At 44.3% G+C, this 16,096-nt stretch overlaps 1 protein-coding gene and 1 long non-coding RNA gene across 7 annotated transcripts; both read left to right on the top strand.

The window, feature by feature from the left end:
- The first annotated feature begins 6,229 nt into the window (after positions 1-6,229).
- On the top strand, positions 6,230-7,957 carry LOC136539258 (stearoyl-[acyl-carrier-protein] 9-desaturase 1, chloroplastic-like). Of its 2 annotated transcripts, none has more exons than XM_066531193.1 (2): positions 6,230-6,349; positions 6,441-7,957. In XM_066531193.1, the coding sequence occupies exon 2, from the start codon at positions 6,499-6,501 to the stop codon at positions 7,672-7,674; it is 1,176 nt and encodes a 391-aa protein (XP_066387290.1). In that variant the 5' UTR covers positions 6,230-6,349; positions 6,441-6,498; the 3' UTR covers positions 7,675-7,957. The 2 variants fall into 2 exon arrangements, with proteins under 2 accessions (XP_066387290.1, XP_066387291.1); XM_066531194.1 differs by having other exon boundaries at positions 6,241-6,296.
- A 2,009-nt stretch (positions 7,958-9,966) lies between these two features.
- LOC136527170 (uncharacterized) lies at positions 9,967-15,582 on the top strand. Of its 5 annotated transcripts, none has more exons than XR_010776716.1 (6): positions 9,967-13,508; positions 13,621-14,008; positions 14,169-14,269; positions 14,354-14,434; positions 15,174-15,244; positions 15,438-15,582. It is a non-coding gene; the product is annotated as an uncharacterized lncRNA (long non-coding RNA). The 5 variants fall into 5 exon arrangements; XR_010776718.1 differs by having other exon boundaries at positions 15,134-15,244; XR_010776719.1 differs by lacking the exons at positions 15,174-15,244; positions 15,438-15,582 and having other exon boundaries at positions 13,621-13,858; positions 13,945-14,008; positions 14,354-15,063.
- Positions 15,583-16,096: the final 514 nt, after the last annotated feature.

The following is a 16,096-nucleotide window of genomic DNA, read 5'->3' as shown; positions in this document are numbered from 1 at the left end:
GTCCGGTCATGGGCCAAGAGTACCATCTTCTTTTATAATTGACTGGACGCTGCTCTCTAGAGTCCGGTCACCACATGACTAGCGTCCGGTGCACTCTATGAAACCCTGTCTTTTCTATACAAGGTGCCGGTGGCACCGTCGGACTGTCTGTCGGTGAAGTTTCGAACCCTTGCTCCCAAGTGCTAAACACAATGTGTGTCACCTTTGTGTATGTGTGTTAGCATATTTTCACAAACATTTTCAAGGGTTGGACACTCAATTTGCCATGCCACTTGATCCTAGCGACGATGCAAAGTTAGATCACTCGAGTGGCACTAGATAACTGATATGCAAATAAGTTTGCCCCTCTTGATAGTACGGCCATCTATCCTAAACCCGGTCATAAACTTCTCTACTCACCTATGACCAGTGAAATGAAATGTCCTAGGTTATAACTTTGCCTTGCGTATTCCATTCCATCTCCTTCATTGTTGATGCAACACATGCACCAACACAATCAACAATGATATGATCCACTTCATATCATCACATGATCATATTGGTTCATCGATCTTGACTTTACTCGCTTTTCATCGTTGCCTTCGTCCATCGGCGCCAAGTCTTGCTTAAGCTTCATCGCCACGCGGTCCATCGCTCCAAAGTCTCTGACTTGCCCTTCACTCTTGCAACCGGTCCATCAAGATAAGTATTTTCTTGATCTTCCCCACCTTGATCACATGACTCAATGTCATGTCTCATGTGCAATGAACTCCTTCATCATCACATATGTGAGCTTTGCAACATCTCCAAGCCATTTCCACCTTCATGGCATATGTTGCTCACACAGATATACCTATGGACTAATCACCTATGTATCTCACATAAACACAAGTAGTCCACCTATGTTGTCACTCAATTACCAAAACCACACAAGGACCTTTCAGATGGTTGGCTCCCAATAGCGGTTGTAGAGGCGGCACGTGGTGAAACTTGGCTGGTAAGTTGGTTGGTGAAGCTCCAAGTCTATGACAATGGGCCCGTGGATCCATGGCCTCTTCATCATTACCATTAATTGAACTGACTTAGATCAACGCATCCCATTGGTTCTGGAGGGGCTCCCATGGATCAGTGACGTGAGAACGTGCCAAGTTAGCACCAAGTGGGGCTGGGCGGCGCCTAGGTGGTGTCGGGTGATGCTGCCTAGTGGGCCCAAGTGGCCCTGCCACGTCCACTTACTTCATTGGTTCATGTTTGTCACCATTTTGATCAAATTTTGCCATATTTCCTGCATACAAATAATTCTACAAGCACAAGTGGAACTAGGTGAAATTTAAACATAATTCTTCACATGTGATGATGATTTACCTCACTTTACCATGCTTTTGGGTGGAATTTTAATGGTCAAAACATGTGTTAGTGACCGTCAACACCAACATGCCCAGGCATGCCAGCGGCGGCTAGCATGCCAAGGCGGGAGCGATCAGGCTCAGCGAGCCAAATAGAGACCACCACATGTACGTAAGGCCACAGGGCAAAAGCATCTTTTCAAGTGGCAAATACATGTAGAGAGACTTAAAAAGGGAAATGTAACACCCCGTGTCCAAAATTGCTTATATGGCCCAGCTCCGCACATGGGCCACATGGGCCAACTTTACAACTACTACAGGCTTCTAATGGGTTGGGGTGTTATAGGAAATACACATAATGATAAGAAAATCAAGTGTCTCAAGTTTGAAGGCCTATTTTTGTGAAGTCGACGATACGAGTGGCGAAACTGCGAAGCGCAACAATTGGAGTCCCAAATATGCAATTTTCTTGTTGATGACAAGGTATTACTGTGTTTTGTGTCTTTCGATATCTTCCAATATCTCGTTCCTGTTGTCTTTCTTCGGCACATCACAGACACAACTATTCTAATAGAGTCGGCTGTGTCTTTTGCTTCCGTATGGGCCATGCTGCGGCCCATTGTCGCTTTCTACCAAGGCTCCCAGACCTCTCTCGAAGCCCTGCCTTCTTTTTCTTCCCCTGCTTCATGCCCAAATTTCGCGACCTGGTTCACTTCTCCTGTTCGGCCAACTGATGTGTTCGATCTGAGTGGGCCCTCTAGCTTTGCCTCTTTTGGAACGATGGCTGCGAGCCGTGGCGATTCTATGATTACCCCCAAAAGTCAGTTATGTTTCTGTTCCTTGGACACTCTTGCCAAGCACGAGCTTGGCCCTTCACCTTCCTTCGCCGTCTCCGTCGGTAAGCACTCCATCTCCGTCTCCTTCGCCTCCAACTTCGCCCTTCCTCAGCCTCCAATTTCTGCTGGTTTTGTCTCTCACAGTGCTGGGGTGGTGTTGGAGAATGAAAACCCCAGTCGGTGCTACAGTGCCACCAGCTCCTTCCCTACCAGAAGCAGCCATGGCCTACAGCTTTGTGGATCCCTCTCCCTTCATGCCACGACACATCCGCTAAATGATGGTTGAAGGTCGACGCTCAATGGCCCATGTTGTGCACGGCCGCACTTAGCGGAATGGCGATGTCGCGATTGCTACAATCACGCCGCTTCCTCGATCAGAGATATCTTGACTGATTTTCTCCACATTCATATGCGTATGGGTACTCAGTGTATTGAGCCTTGTCCCTATATATGGTCAAGCATATGTTTGGTTAAGTTTATTGCAAGATAGGGACATTCTGATCAATTATGGGCCATACAACTTTGGTGGTCTTTAGATTTCTTTCATTGCACGTGATTGGGCTTGGAAGAATCGTACCCTCACTATGAACCAGGATGTTTGGCTCATGGTGGTAGGCTTTCCAATGGAATTTTGGTCCAAGACAAATATGGAAAAAGTTGTTCACTCTTTTTGGAAAAATGTTAGCCTAGGAAGATGAGTACAATCACATGGCACGTGTTCTTGTCAGAACAAGAGTGGTTAACCTCAAAGATGTTCCCTGGTTTCTCGTGATTTTAGAAGGGCTTGACTTTGAGGGTGACCCTTGGACTGTTCAATGCGAAATTTTGCAGTCTATTCTCCTTGGTGCCAATCCATGATGAAGATTTGCCTCCAAAAGATCCAGATGATGTTAACCCACACTTGTTTGATTTCTTTGGTTTTGGTCAACAAGGCCCGGGGCCTCTTGGGCCAGCTCCACCAGTACAAGGCCGGCAGCAGCCAGGTCCAAACCAACAGCAACAAGGCCGACAACTGTAGATCATAACTCTTTATATGAATTTGGAGTTCTGTAGACCTTATGACCTACGACTTTATGGCTGTCAACTTTTTTATTTGAGATCTTTTAGAAGCTTGTATATTCATTTTTAGTTATTATATTTTGAAATTGAAAATTTTCAGTTAAGGCCGTGTTAAATTTGAATTATCAATTACCATCAGCAACTAATTATAAGCATTCCTACAGGCTATAAACCGGGCCATGCATTTCGTTTTTCTTAAAAAAAATACGCCACTCATGTTGAGACAACTATTCTTAATTGCACTAAGCTGGCAAAAGTACTTATTCGTCATCGTGCTGACTTGCAAGCGGATAGTTACGAGCAAATTAGCCTCCACGTGAAAAATAGATCGAGCAAGCATGTGTGACAGCTACATATTATGGATCAATGTATGTACTTATTAGTGATTGAATCTCTATCAGCAAATCAGTTGGTCAATGATCTACTAGTAATTAATATATCATTTCTTAATCATTTTGCCACTAGTTCTGTTTCAATTAGAAAACTAATACTAGTAATTATCTCTACAACACATCTGCATGCATGATATTGTAGTTAATTAATAGATATGTATGGAGCATATCAAGGATATATTCCCAGCCGGCCTTCAATGTCCATGCATGATTCCAAACCAAATCAATGCGCCACTACTAGTAGTGATTTGCACGATTCACAATCAATAATTTTCATGATAACATAATGGAACACCTGAACCAGGCACTTACGGACGCGTGTTTATTAATTAATTTGCCAGAAGATATATATGATTCATTTCAGAGATTGGCAGATAGATATTTAACTATGGACATATGCCCGGGCTTTATTTTTGCATGATCCCGAAACAAATCAAATGGGGACTATCTTAAGGGGTTTGCGGTTGTTTGCGTTGACAGTCGAATGGGCTCACATTGGGCCGACTCTACCACTCTCTTAATTGTAATTTAGGAATAATCTCGTAGAAGTTTGAGTTGTAAATTATTCCGAATGTGATAAGACCAGTTCATCCTATATAAATATAAAATATCAAAGTAATTGAGGGGATCCAATTCGATCAAAATCAATCTATATTTATATTTAAACATATCTCTAACTTAGTCCTAACTTTCGAATCCAAAATTTTACTGTTCTACAAACTTCTCGACGGAGATTGTGGGCGCTGTAGGTGGCCTTACTATTCGACACGAGGGTCGGGCCGTCTGCTAGGTCGGACTGGAATTGATCCAAATTAAAAGTAACTCTGCTCTGTGTATTTTCACGTGGACTGCCCGAGTGATCAATGCGTTTATTTTCAGATTTGATTTGAAGACAGGCTGCCGAACCAGCGTCCCCAAGGAAAAGTAATTAAGCATGCTCTTATACAATTACGTGTATATTTTTCGAGTTGTTTAATTTGAAGACAGTTTCTCACAAAGGTTCAACTAACGACGATTATTCAGGCCTTCAGCAAGCTGGCTTAATTAGGCTAGTCAGTTCTATATTCCAGATTTAAAGACTAATGTGTTGGAAACATCATGTACTAGTCTTATCCCTACAAAACTCATTTTACTCATGTAAAACTTTGGTCATATCTCTCTTTATTGATATTATGTAATGTCAATATATTTGCTAAGTTAGTAGCTTATTTAATTCTTATGAAACTTTCACTGAGACTAGATGTCACACGTCCAATCCAGAGCCCACGTGTCGGGCTAAACGGGCCAAGAGAGGCCCGAGACCCAACCCTGGCTCAGCCAGGGGGTGGGCCACCACCGCCCCCCAAAATCTCCCCGTATCTCGGGAGATCTAGAATAAAAAGGAACAATAGAATAAAAAATAGCAAATAAATAAAGAATTGTCTAGAAGATAGGTGATGAATAGGGGTATGTTAAGTCCCTGGGAACCAAGGTGTCGACCGACGGAACCCCCCTCACCGATCTCACAGATTGCTCGTGGGCTCAGGCGCTATACCCATTAGGTACACTCGCGCGCACCCTCTGGAAGGAGTTAGGAAGAGCCTGATCGAGCACGCATGCGGCCATTGCTCAGGACTCGGGGGCTCGCCTGAGCCCCGGGCTGTCGAGCGATGGCAGCCTGAGCCTGACTCCAACCGAGCCCCGACCCAAGCTAGTGCTCAGACGGCGAACCGACGTCCCGAGCCACGGGCAAAACGCCGGGCATCCAAGGCCTAGCAGGTACGAATATTCCACAGCGCTTGCCCGTTCAATGAGCGCGAGGCTCCGTCGGCCACTCCTTCGTCAGGGTCACACAATCGGCTTGAAACAACATGATAAGCGACATCACCAACTTCAGGGGCAGCGGGCTCCAGGGCCCACTCATTAGCCCCTCAGCCTAGGAAGCCTCGAGAAGGTTCACCCAAGAGAGACAGCGTTGGAGCAGACGACCACTGACGGTCAAGTGCCAAGCAATGGAAGCAGTGTCAAGCGGTAGTTGCAGCTCCACCGACTCCTCCCTATACGACGAAGACGAGGTTCATCCCATGCCGCAGCAGCACCCTCCACCCCACGCACATAGACCATAAACTAAAATTCAAACAGACTTGTACCCGACCCTACCCGCAATATAAGGGAGGGCCGGCTCCCGGAGAGGGGTTCGATTCCGAAACCTCAGACAGAACAGTAGCCAACCGAGAGGAACGCTAGCGAGTTCCTCCCTGGCAACCCAGCTATAGAAGGCTAGTTCCTTACTCACTAGGAATAGCACCATCGCCGACGAGCCATAGGATAGCATGGAGTGATTCCCTGCCAAACTCTCAATCTCCTCCTACCGACAGAAAAATTAAAAACAATTACCGTGGCAGTGACATTTTCAAATTTCCCTGTCGCCTCTATCCCGGGCGGTTATTCCCATCCCCGTCGGTATTTTCTATTTTCCTGTTGGCAGGAATTTTCCCTTTTCCAGCAGTGAATACAGCAGCACAGTTCATACGTAGCTTTCACTTTTAAAATAATAGAGAAAGCGGGGAATGCGGATACGGATATGTGTTCTATAAATAGGCACGTGCACCCCCTCAGCGGTTCCCAACCCGTCCGTCTAGCACTACACAACAGCGAAGCTGAGCTTAGAGGTGACACTGCATTGCCGCCTCTCTCATCTACCAGTACGTGCTCGATCGATCTGATCCTTCAGTTTTTGGATTCTACTATTGAAGTGGTACGTTCGAGCTAGCTATATCTATATTTGGTCTGATAATCGATCATTAATTCATTATACTTGCCGCTACCTATACATTCACATTCTCCAGCTAGCTCGTCGTCGGTCGATTGCCCGGCCAGGCTACGCCTAGGAGCCTACGATCGAGGATGGTGATGATGTCGGGACTAGCTGCTGCCTACAGCGTAACAACGACCGGCACCGCGCCGTTATCAGGCTGGAAGACACGGGCACCACCGCCGCGAGTCGCTTTCCAGCTGCGGCGGTGTACGAGTATGACCACGGCCACGGCCACGTGCATGCCCCGCGAGGCGATGACGGCGCCGGAGAAGGCCGACGTGCTGCGGTCGCTGGACGGGTGGGCGGAGTCGAACCTGCTGCCGCTGCTGAAGCCGGTGGACCGGTCGTGGCAGCCGCACGACCTGCTGCCGGACTCGGCGTCGGCGGGGTTCCGCGAGGAGGTGGACGAGCTACGGGCGCGCGCGCGGGAGATCCCCGACGACTACTACGTCTGCCTGGTGGGCAACATGGTGACGGAGGAGGCCCTCCCCACGTACCACGCCGCCCTCAACAGCTTCGTCGGCTACGACAGCCCCTCCAGCGCCGACGCCTGGGCGCGCTGGTCCCGCGGCTGGACCGCCGAGGAGAACCGCCACGGCGACCTCCTGAACCGCTACCTCTACCTGTGCGGCCGCGTTGACATGCGCCGCGTGGAGCAGACCATCCACCACCTCATCAACGCCGGGATGCGCCTCGCCGTCGACAAGTGCCCCTACCGGGGCTTCATCTACACGGCGTTCCAGGAGCGCGCCACCGCCATCTCGCACGGCAACACGGCGGCGCGCGCCAAGGCGCTGGGCGACGCCAGTCTGGCCAGGATCTGCGGCGCCATCGCGGGCGACGAGAAGCGGCACGAGGCGGCCTACACCCGGGTGGTGGACGAGCTGTTCGCGCGGACGCCCGACGCCGCCGTGCGCGCGCTCGAGTACATGATGAGGGAGAGGATCCTGATGCCGGCCTACTACATGTTCGACGGGAAGGACCCGGAGCTGTTCCACCACTACGCCGACGTCGCGCAGAGGCTCGGCGTCTACACCACCGCCGACTACGCCGACCTCGTCGAGTTCTTCGTCGACAGGTGGGGCGTCGAGGAGCTCGGCCCCGGCCTCACCGGCGAGGGGAGGCAGGCGCAGGACTACCTCTGCCGGTTGCCGGAGAGGGTGCGCAAGATGGCCGAGCTGGACGCGCGACGGAGACAGCAGCCCCAGCCTCGTCAGGCCCCCTTCTCCTGGGTGTTCGACAGGCAGGTGGAGCTGCAGGCCTGACCTGAACAGTCACCGCTCCCTCTCAGGTCTCAGCAATCCACTGCCACTACAATACAAGCTATTACTCCGCTGCGCCCCCATCCAGCAACTTCGTACTTGTACGGCTGGGGCGACTGCGTATCCGTATTATGAATAATGTATGCCGCACCTGCCGTCCCCCTGTATACTTGTGGCCGTCCATGTACGCTCTACCGCTGGAGTAACTGAGAATCTTTATCGTGCGTGTCAGTCGTCATCATTCAATTCATTTGGTGATGCAGCATGTCAGGAAATTTAAAAGCAACCGGCCCAAATGTCAGAAAGTACGTTCCAACGATCCAAACTCCATTTTTTGCGCATCAACATCAGTCCGGCGGTAGAAATTGAAAATGTAGCACTGGGTCCGACCACCGGAACTCGAAGTCGAATTTCGATGCCTACATTTTTCTCGATGAAAAACACTCAGTTTCTTTTAGGTTGATCACATTTGAACATTTGTTCTGATGGGCGTACCTAGTTGAATTAATCCTAGAATAACTAGCACTCAACAGAATTAATGCTCATTATAGACGGATCAAATATGATATCGATCTAATCTAAATAAGAACAAGAACGATCCAATTCCTTATGATAGTACTTGTGTTGGACCTCCTAGTCCCACTACCTTATCCGTCCCTAAATAAATCAATTTCTAAAATTCGAGCAAATCAAACTATCCTAAGTTGGACTAATTTTATAGAAAAGAGTAACAACATCTACGACATAATATGAGCATATTATGAAAATATATTTAATGATATATTTAATAATACTAATTTGATGTCATAAATCTTGACGGTTTTTTCTAGGAATTCGGTCAAAGTTTAAATTTTTTGACTTAAGATAATTCTAGGAATCTATTTTTTCAGAGATAGAGAGACTATTATATGTGAACTTAACATAGCTTAACTGGTTGGGTTCCTACTTACGATAAAACATGTCCACTCAGGTTCGTGTTCTTGACTTGATATGAGTGTTCGCATATAACATAACCAAGCCGGTGTAAACTAGATTCTAAAGTGGTTCTTTTTCACTTGGAATTCACTACACCACAACACCGCTTCACCGTCAGACATCTGACGCTAAAAATTATACTTGGTGATGGATAATCTGACGCTAAAGATAACTCAGAGACCATCTGACGCTAAGTCATGATTTAGCGATTTAGTATCTGTCGCTATAGGTATTCATATTTAGCGTTGAACCGTCTATCGCTAAACATATGTATACCGTCCCTCTGTCTGTCGCTAAAAAATAAGTGGGCCCCACCTAGCTCGAGCGCGCCACTTACATTGAGCTCCCGCGCTCAGCTTACATCGACCTCGCGCGCATATTTTAGCCGGCCCACGTGTACAATTAAAAAGAGGTGTACCGTCGATATATTTGTCGCCAAAAAGAAGTGGCCCCCCACCTAGCTCGCACACCCCCGCTTACATAGGCCCAACCATCTCAGTGCCACACTTGGTGTTGTCGTAGATTAACACTAGTAGCAGGTGCGGATGCGTAGAATTTAATATTAATATTAATATTAAAAAAGATGAAGTGCGGGCCTGGTGCAAGCAGTAGAGTCTTACCGTCTGTGACTGGAAGGTCCCGAGTTCGAGTCGTGGTCTCCTCGCATTGCACAGGTGAGGGTAAGGTTTGCCACTGACACCCTTCCCCAAAACCCGCACAGAGCGGGAGCTCTCTGCACTGGGTACGCCCTTTATTAACATAAAAAAGATCCAACACCGGGCACAAATGCGGGATCTCGAAGACCACAAGTAGCAGACAAATCACTAGGCTATGATCACATTATGTTACTTGTTGCAGTTTCTTTTTTATCAATTAAAGTTTATTGCCGATATACCGAAAAAAGCCAATGAGGGCTTGAACCGGGGGCGCGCAGACCCAAAGAAGCAGCCTTAAACTAACTCCTCGAAAAATCATAAACAACATTGTTTATGTAGTCGAGTTTATGTGCAACCCATAAAATTGAAGTATCGCGTTAATCTTGCAAATGCAATTGTGAACATTATTAACTTTACTTAAAATAAAAAAAAGAAAAAAGTTAAATATGAAAGTGCTATTACGTCCGGTAACTTTAGCTTGGGCCAGGAGTTCAAGATCGGACGTAATTTTCGCAGGCCCGTCTAGCACCAAACGTTTCCTTCACCATGGATCCAACCATAGACGGTTCGCATAGCTTGTGTGCAGCATGCCATCCATAACCCTAACTCCTCTTCGCTCTCACACCCGCACCCGCCTCAGCTCCACCACAGCTGCCGCCCCCCAACTCTCTTCTTCCACAGAACTGGCAACACACGTCCACCCCTCTTCCTCTCACCACCTCTCTTCTCCAGATCGGGAGTAGTCTCCCCATGACTGGCGCGGCACGCGTCCGACCATGGGCAGACGCCGGCCCCGGGCACCACCGCTCACCATCCCTCCCCGGTGGCCGCCCCGGGCACCGCCGCCCCTTCCTGTGAGGCCGGAGTCAAGCTCGACGGTGGAGATCCGGCGCGGCGCATCCTCCGTGGTGTCGTCCTAGGACACACACGAGGTCCGTTGTGACGTTAGTACAGCCTCCTCATCCAGAGCAGCCAGCTGGATCCATGGCGCTGGATTCATGGTGAGGAGGGGCCAGATTCATGCTGGGACACTGGATCTCGCTGCTCCTCACCTACGCCCACGCCCGTGCCGCACAGGAGGACCTCCCCAATCGCAATGACAGTATGGTAGTGCCGTCAAGGTTCTCTTGCTCACTCTATCCCTTTTGCTAAGATTGATTGATTTTTTTTCTGGTGTATGCATTCATGATGATTGTACTTGCTGGAGGGTTGCTTTGTTGCTTAAACAGTTAAACATGACCTGATTTTAAGAGTGTGTTGAAGATTGATTTTTTTATATAAAAGTGTTGAAGATTGTTTTGCCTACTATCCACGTGAAGCAGAGAAAATCTTTGTTCCAAAGGCCTTTAGCAAGGTGAGACAGGACTGAACTGACAAGATTTTTTTATACATGCTGCATTGCAGCAATTCTCGAGTATTGGGCTCATCAGTAGGCAAGTAATTGCTATATATGATACATCATACATGCCTACAACAGTTCAAGCCAATGAGTGTTAGGAAAATCCTAAAAATGGTTTTTAAGCCAATTTGCCATATGGTTGCCCTAAGAATTTTGGGGGAATTTAACATCAGTTCAATTAGATGCTTGCTGCTTGTAGATCCCCATCTGTGCTGTTGAATGCAGCTAACTATAATACTAATGATGCTCTTATTTTTATGATATCTTATATTGGGTTGATAAACTAATAATCACATTAAATACAATTGTTTTAGCCGGTAATTTGCTTGCAGCAAATAAGGAGTAAACTAGAAACCTTAATAACATTGATCGGTATGTTTATTCCTAAATAACATCAGCCATGCCATACTATGTGTTTGTATATATTGATTAATTTGAGATGCATTCTATGCAATTTATTCGAAGATCCTGTCCACATACATGTATATAGGCCTGCTAGAGCTGCCATTTTCAAAGTTCTGTTCTGCTATTTGTGATGGCCTGCACCAGCTGATATGCTGTTGCAGATCCACAAAACCCTAAATCCCTGTGCTTCACACCCGTCGCTGCGCCACGACCCGCTCCCTCTTCTAATCTGCACTGGAGTTTGAGGGATTGATTCCATTCGTAAAAAATAGGTGCTTGCCCCTAATCTCCATCCCCGTATCCCTATAGTCACAGCATTAGATAGACCTTGTTTTTCATACTTGGATTCCCTTCTAATTTAATTCTAGATTCTTGTCCTTCCACAAATTGTTTTTTGTGATATATTGCAAAATTACATTTGAAGAAATACGCTAAATGTTCCTTAAAGGCATTCAGTGCATGGAATACTCTTTTTCTTTTCCTGCCTGGTATATGAGATTGTCTGAAATTGGAGTCACAATTTTTTTTCACATATTTCATATTTTTAATCTTGTGATCACCATTCTTCCGTGTAGCAAAGCAAATACTGACAGGACATGCAATACTCAGATCTAGGCTATGCAAGCTAGCAACAAGGTTTTTTTTCCTTCAATCCATTTACTATAAACGGATTTTTGGTAGTTGTGTTCATGCTACATGAAGATATGATCCCTTTTCTGTTCATGGTACAAATCCATTTTCAATTCTTTGTATTTTCCATATTTAACTGCGCTGAGAAAAGTGTGAGCTTAGATTCAGTTACACCAATCCATTTCTGATTCTTTGTATTTCCAGATTTAACTATGTTGACAACAGTCTGAACTTAGATTTAGTTACACCAATTTATCTAGGCACAAATATGGAAACATGTTAGCTAAACTTAAATGATACTGTGTGGTTCAGATAATAGTTTGATTTTCTATTTGTCTCATCAGGGGAGAATGTAAGGCAATCTATACTCATCCAATATTAGTTCTCATTATGGTGACCGATTTCTATAAGTAGTCCTTTTAGGGAAGCATCATCATCCCTTCAATGAGTGTGCCTGCCAGATTACTCTGCTTCTATTTCCTTTTGTTCTCTCCTTTGATGTTGATTTCTAACCTGTACCTGGTTACTAGACTTTACATGTTTTCCTTTCATGAATAGGTAGCTTCTGCTGCTGCATATAACAATGATGGTTCTACTCTTAAAGTTCAGCTTTATCAACTAACATTACATTCCAACTGGGAGATCCAATATCATAGGGGCTGGGTACACATAATGATAGAGGCTGTAGCTATGGATATTTAGTTTACAGCTGAACTTTTCTCTTGGTTTTCTATGTCAACTCTGCATTTTCGTGGGATTTATCTTATTGATTAGTTAAGTTCCATTCTAGAGATCCATTGTCTGCTTCAAGGGATAGCTCTATTTCCTCTGTTTATAGGTCTGCAGATATAAGGTTACAACATTCTTGTTATTCTTTGCATTACATTGAAGTTTGATGGCTGGATCATGGTCTGCTTGTGCCGATCGATTTCTATTTTCTCTTCTTCCTCACCTCAATGAATCCGTGCACATCAGGTTAGCACTCAACATCCATGCGAGTTGTGGTGAACAATCATTCACCTTAGGACCTCTAGCTCCTTGAGGTTTATGTTTAACCATCCTGTAATACTGCTAGAGATCCTCTAATACAAATAGGTAATATGTATTGGTACTGCATAGAAGGTTAGCACTATGCATGATTTTTTTTCGCAGGAGCTCTGAAAAAAAGGCTAACATACTTTCTTAAAAATGCATATGTACTTGCATAAAAAGCCTGTGTAAAGTAACACTAGGGTTTGAAGGACACGCTACTGTCTCTACACACATTTGAATATTTTGAAACTCGATTAAAATCTTACCCATATTGATATCATGTACACATAAAGGGAAATCTTTCCCTGGGTTTTCACATTGCTATGAAATCGGTGCTATGTCAGGCAAAGTGCCACTTCTGGCTGCACTGTAAAATTGAGTCCATCAGATAAATTTCAACTGTGCTCTGATGTACCACAGAAATACTGTTTGCATTCATTTGCATGTCTACTCCTGTAATTGGCTTGGTTCCTTTGGGTTACAGGTACAAGGCTATCGGCTACAAAATATTTTTAGTAGAGCATGTGACCAATTTGAGGATTTCACTATGGTTCACTTATGCTATCTTATTCTTATGATTCATTAGTTGTGATTCTAATCTGGATGCATGAAAAATATGCTCATTTAATACCTCCTCTTTATTTGTCGTTTGATTTACACACTTCTCCATTTGTTGACAACCATCTGCACCGTATTTACAACCTGCTGACAGAACATTAGAAGAGGCACCTACCACGTAGGTAACCATGGCAGCTAGCTAATGTTCTTATGTTCATGACTAAATGTAGTTATCCTTCCACATCTAACAAATGTGACATCGGTGTGTTCCTATATTTTACCAAAAAAAAACAGAACACATCAACATTATGAACCCGGTGGTTTCCCTGTGCAACACCCCGCTGCAGATACCTAGGAAGTATTAACCATTGTCAGCACAAGTGCTCTTAACATTTCAGTGCGCCCACCTTATTTGTATCATTTAGATTTATTTGCATTTCACTATACTAACATACATCTTCATCCTGCTATCGTAGACACCACCTCCGAGTATTAATCTCGAACAAACACCCCAAAAGGACATTGTCGCTGAGTAGGACAACCTCTGATCAAATCTAAATGTCCTCCATGCTTTTATGTAGGCCTTCATAACATATTTATACACTTTTGAATTTATAGCTTCTTCCCAGAGAAGCAATCTGTCCAAAGGTCCCTCTTCCACAGTGCAGCAACAGATGAAGAGGTTAGTAACCGCTGTGGTGTAAATTTTACCTTTTTTTATTTTTGTTCTCATAGTATCTACAAATTTGGTGCTCCTGCAATATATCAGATAATTCTGTGTTATTTTCATATATGCATTTCAAGTCCTAAACTAATGTACATGTTTAAATTTGCTATGTCAGGTGCAGACCAAAACACCAGCTGAGGCATCTAACACAAACCTGGTTCCCAGTGATGGTCCAACTGAGAATGCAGACCCACCATTACAGAACCAAGCAAAAAAGTAAGCACACAGACATCGCGCTTACATATATACATAGATTTCCAAGCTATGTCCTCATCCTGATATATGTCCTAAACAATGTAGGCCAAGACTTGGGAGTTCCAAACCTGAAACACAGACCGCCAATTGCAAAGCTCAGTAACTACATATCTACTTTTGCAACAGGTCAGCACATACATATACCGTTATAAATACACTCTGACTATACCTGTTATCACATAAATATTTTCCCATGTGCCCTCAAAGTCCTATTTTCAATAGTGATTGTTCTTATCTCATATTATCCCGCACACACCGCTCAGAAAAACATTGTAGTTTCTGACAACTGGTATATAATACATACATAGATTTATGTCAGAATTTAGCCTCCCATTCACGTTATAAATCTATTTCCAAAATAACTCCAACTTTTGCCTCTCCAATCAGGTACTCCCGCTGAACAAAGTGTTTGCTACATCATTTTGTGATGTACACAGCACTATGCTCCATAGATTTAGCATGAATGGTCATCCCAGATCATGTGGACTCTGTTTGCCTGTAGAAAGCCTAGCGCGATCCTGATCAAGAATTCTGCTGTACCATGTAGCAATGAACCTCCTGTTAGGCCTCTTGTTTGTGTATTATATAGGCCATGTACTGTCAACTGTATTACTTTAGCTACAAGTAAAACAAGTAGTACCATCAGTACCATGTGTAATATAAATATGCATAAGCTCTTTGGAAACATCAGCATGTGTAATATACATATATATGTGTAGGCGCGCGCCATTCACTAGTGATTATTTGGCATGAAATATTTTGCCACATTGTATACTCTTAATTGTTCACAGCTAACAATAATACTGCCTTTGCAAGACAATCTAGTATATAAGCTAAGTCATTCATTTTATGGAGAGAACAAAAGGCTGTTGTTTGCTGGAGAAAGGGTGATGACACCTATTTGAAAGAAAGAAATCTTCCTATGCATCCACCAAGGTAAATTAGTTGCAATCACACACACACACACACACACACACACACACATATATATATATATATATATATATATATATATATATATATATATATATGTTTTAACTAAAAGTTCTGAGTGCTAGGTAATGAGACTTAGATAATTGGTGTGTTTATTTCTTATTAGTATTAAATTCTGACACCATGTTTTTTGTAGGTTTCAGCAGCCTTTCTAAATCCATTAAGAAGTACAGTTTATATGAACAAGGCCATGCAACTGTCTTCAAAGTTTTGTATTACCAGGTGACCACTGATAGTTCACATCATGTCTTTAATTCAGTAGTAGCACATTGGTTTTTGCAGGTCTGTAGGTGGATCAAGTTCCTTTTTACTTTGTTTCAGCAATATCTAGGCTTAGTGCTAGTGGTAGCACTATTTTAAATCCACACACCCTAATGTATCAGCTTGAGTATGTATCTAGAGGAAATAAATGAGATGGTGAGCTTATCTATATGAGCTACTGTAAACTTTTGATCAAATTTGTGAAGCTGCTTGTATTTATTGAAGTTAGAGTCCTTGTTGTGTGATGATGAATGAACTTTGTGAAGCTCAGTGTGACATTCTTAACAACTGTTGATAGTTTAGCTTTTTATTTTCTTAACTATTTAAAACTATCTCATTGGACCATCTATCCTTGAAGCTAAATGTACCATCACATAGTCTGTCGATAAAAGTGGTAACTGATTATCTATCGCTAAAGAGTAGCAGTGGGCTGACAGTCGCTATAAATATTCAGGGCAGCAGACTGTCTGTCACTAAAAGTACTGTCTGACGCTAAAGATTTTTAGCGATAAGATTTACAGCGTTTGCAGAAGT

Source organism: Miscanthus floridulus, chromosome 2 (genome assembly GCF_019320115.1).
Source record: "Miscanthus floridulus cultivar M001 chromosome 2, ASM1932011v1, whole genome shotgun sequence".
Lineage (NCBI taxonomy): Eukaryota > Viridiplantae > Streptophyta > Magnoliopsida > Poales > Poaceae > Miscanthus > Miscanthus floridulus.
The sequence above is the reverse complement of the archived record's forward strand: the minus strand, read 5'-3'. Positions and strand labels throughout refer to the sequence as shown.

What these genes read in the sequence shown, in the direction of transcription:
- LOC136539258 (XM_066531193.1), top strand. Translation starts at nt 6,499, where the DNA reads ATGGTGATGATGTCGGGACTAGCTGCTGCCTACAGCGTAACAACGACC.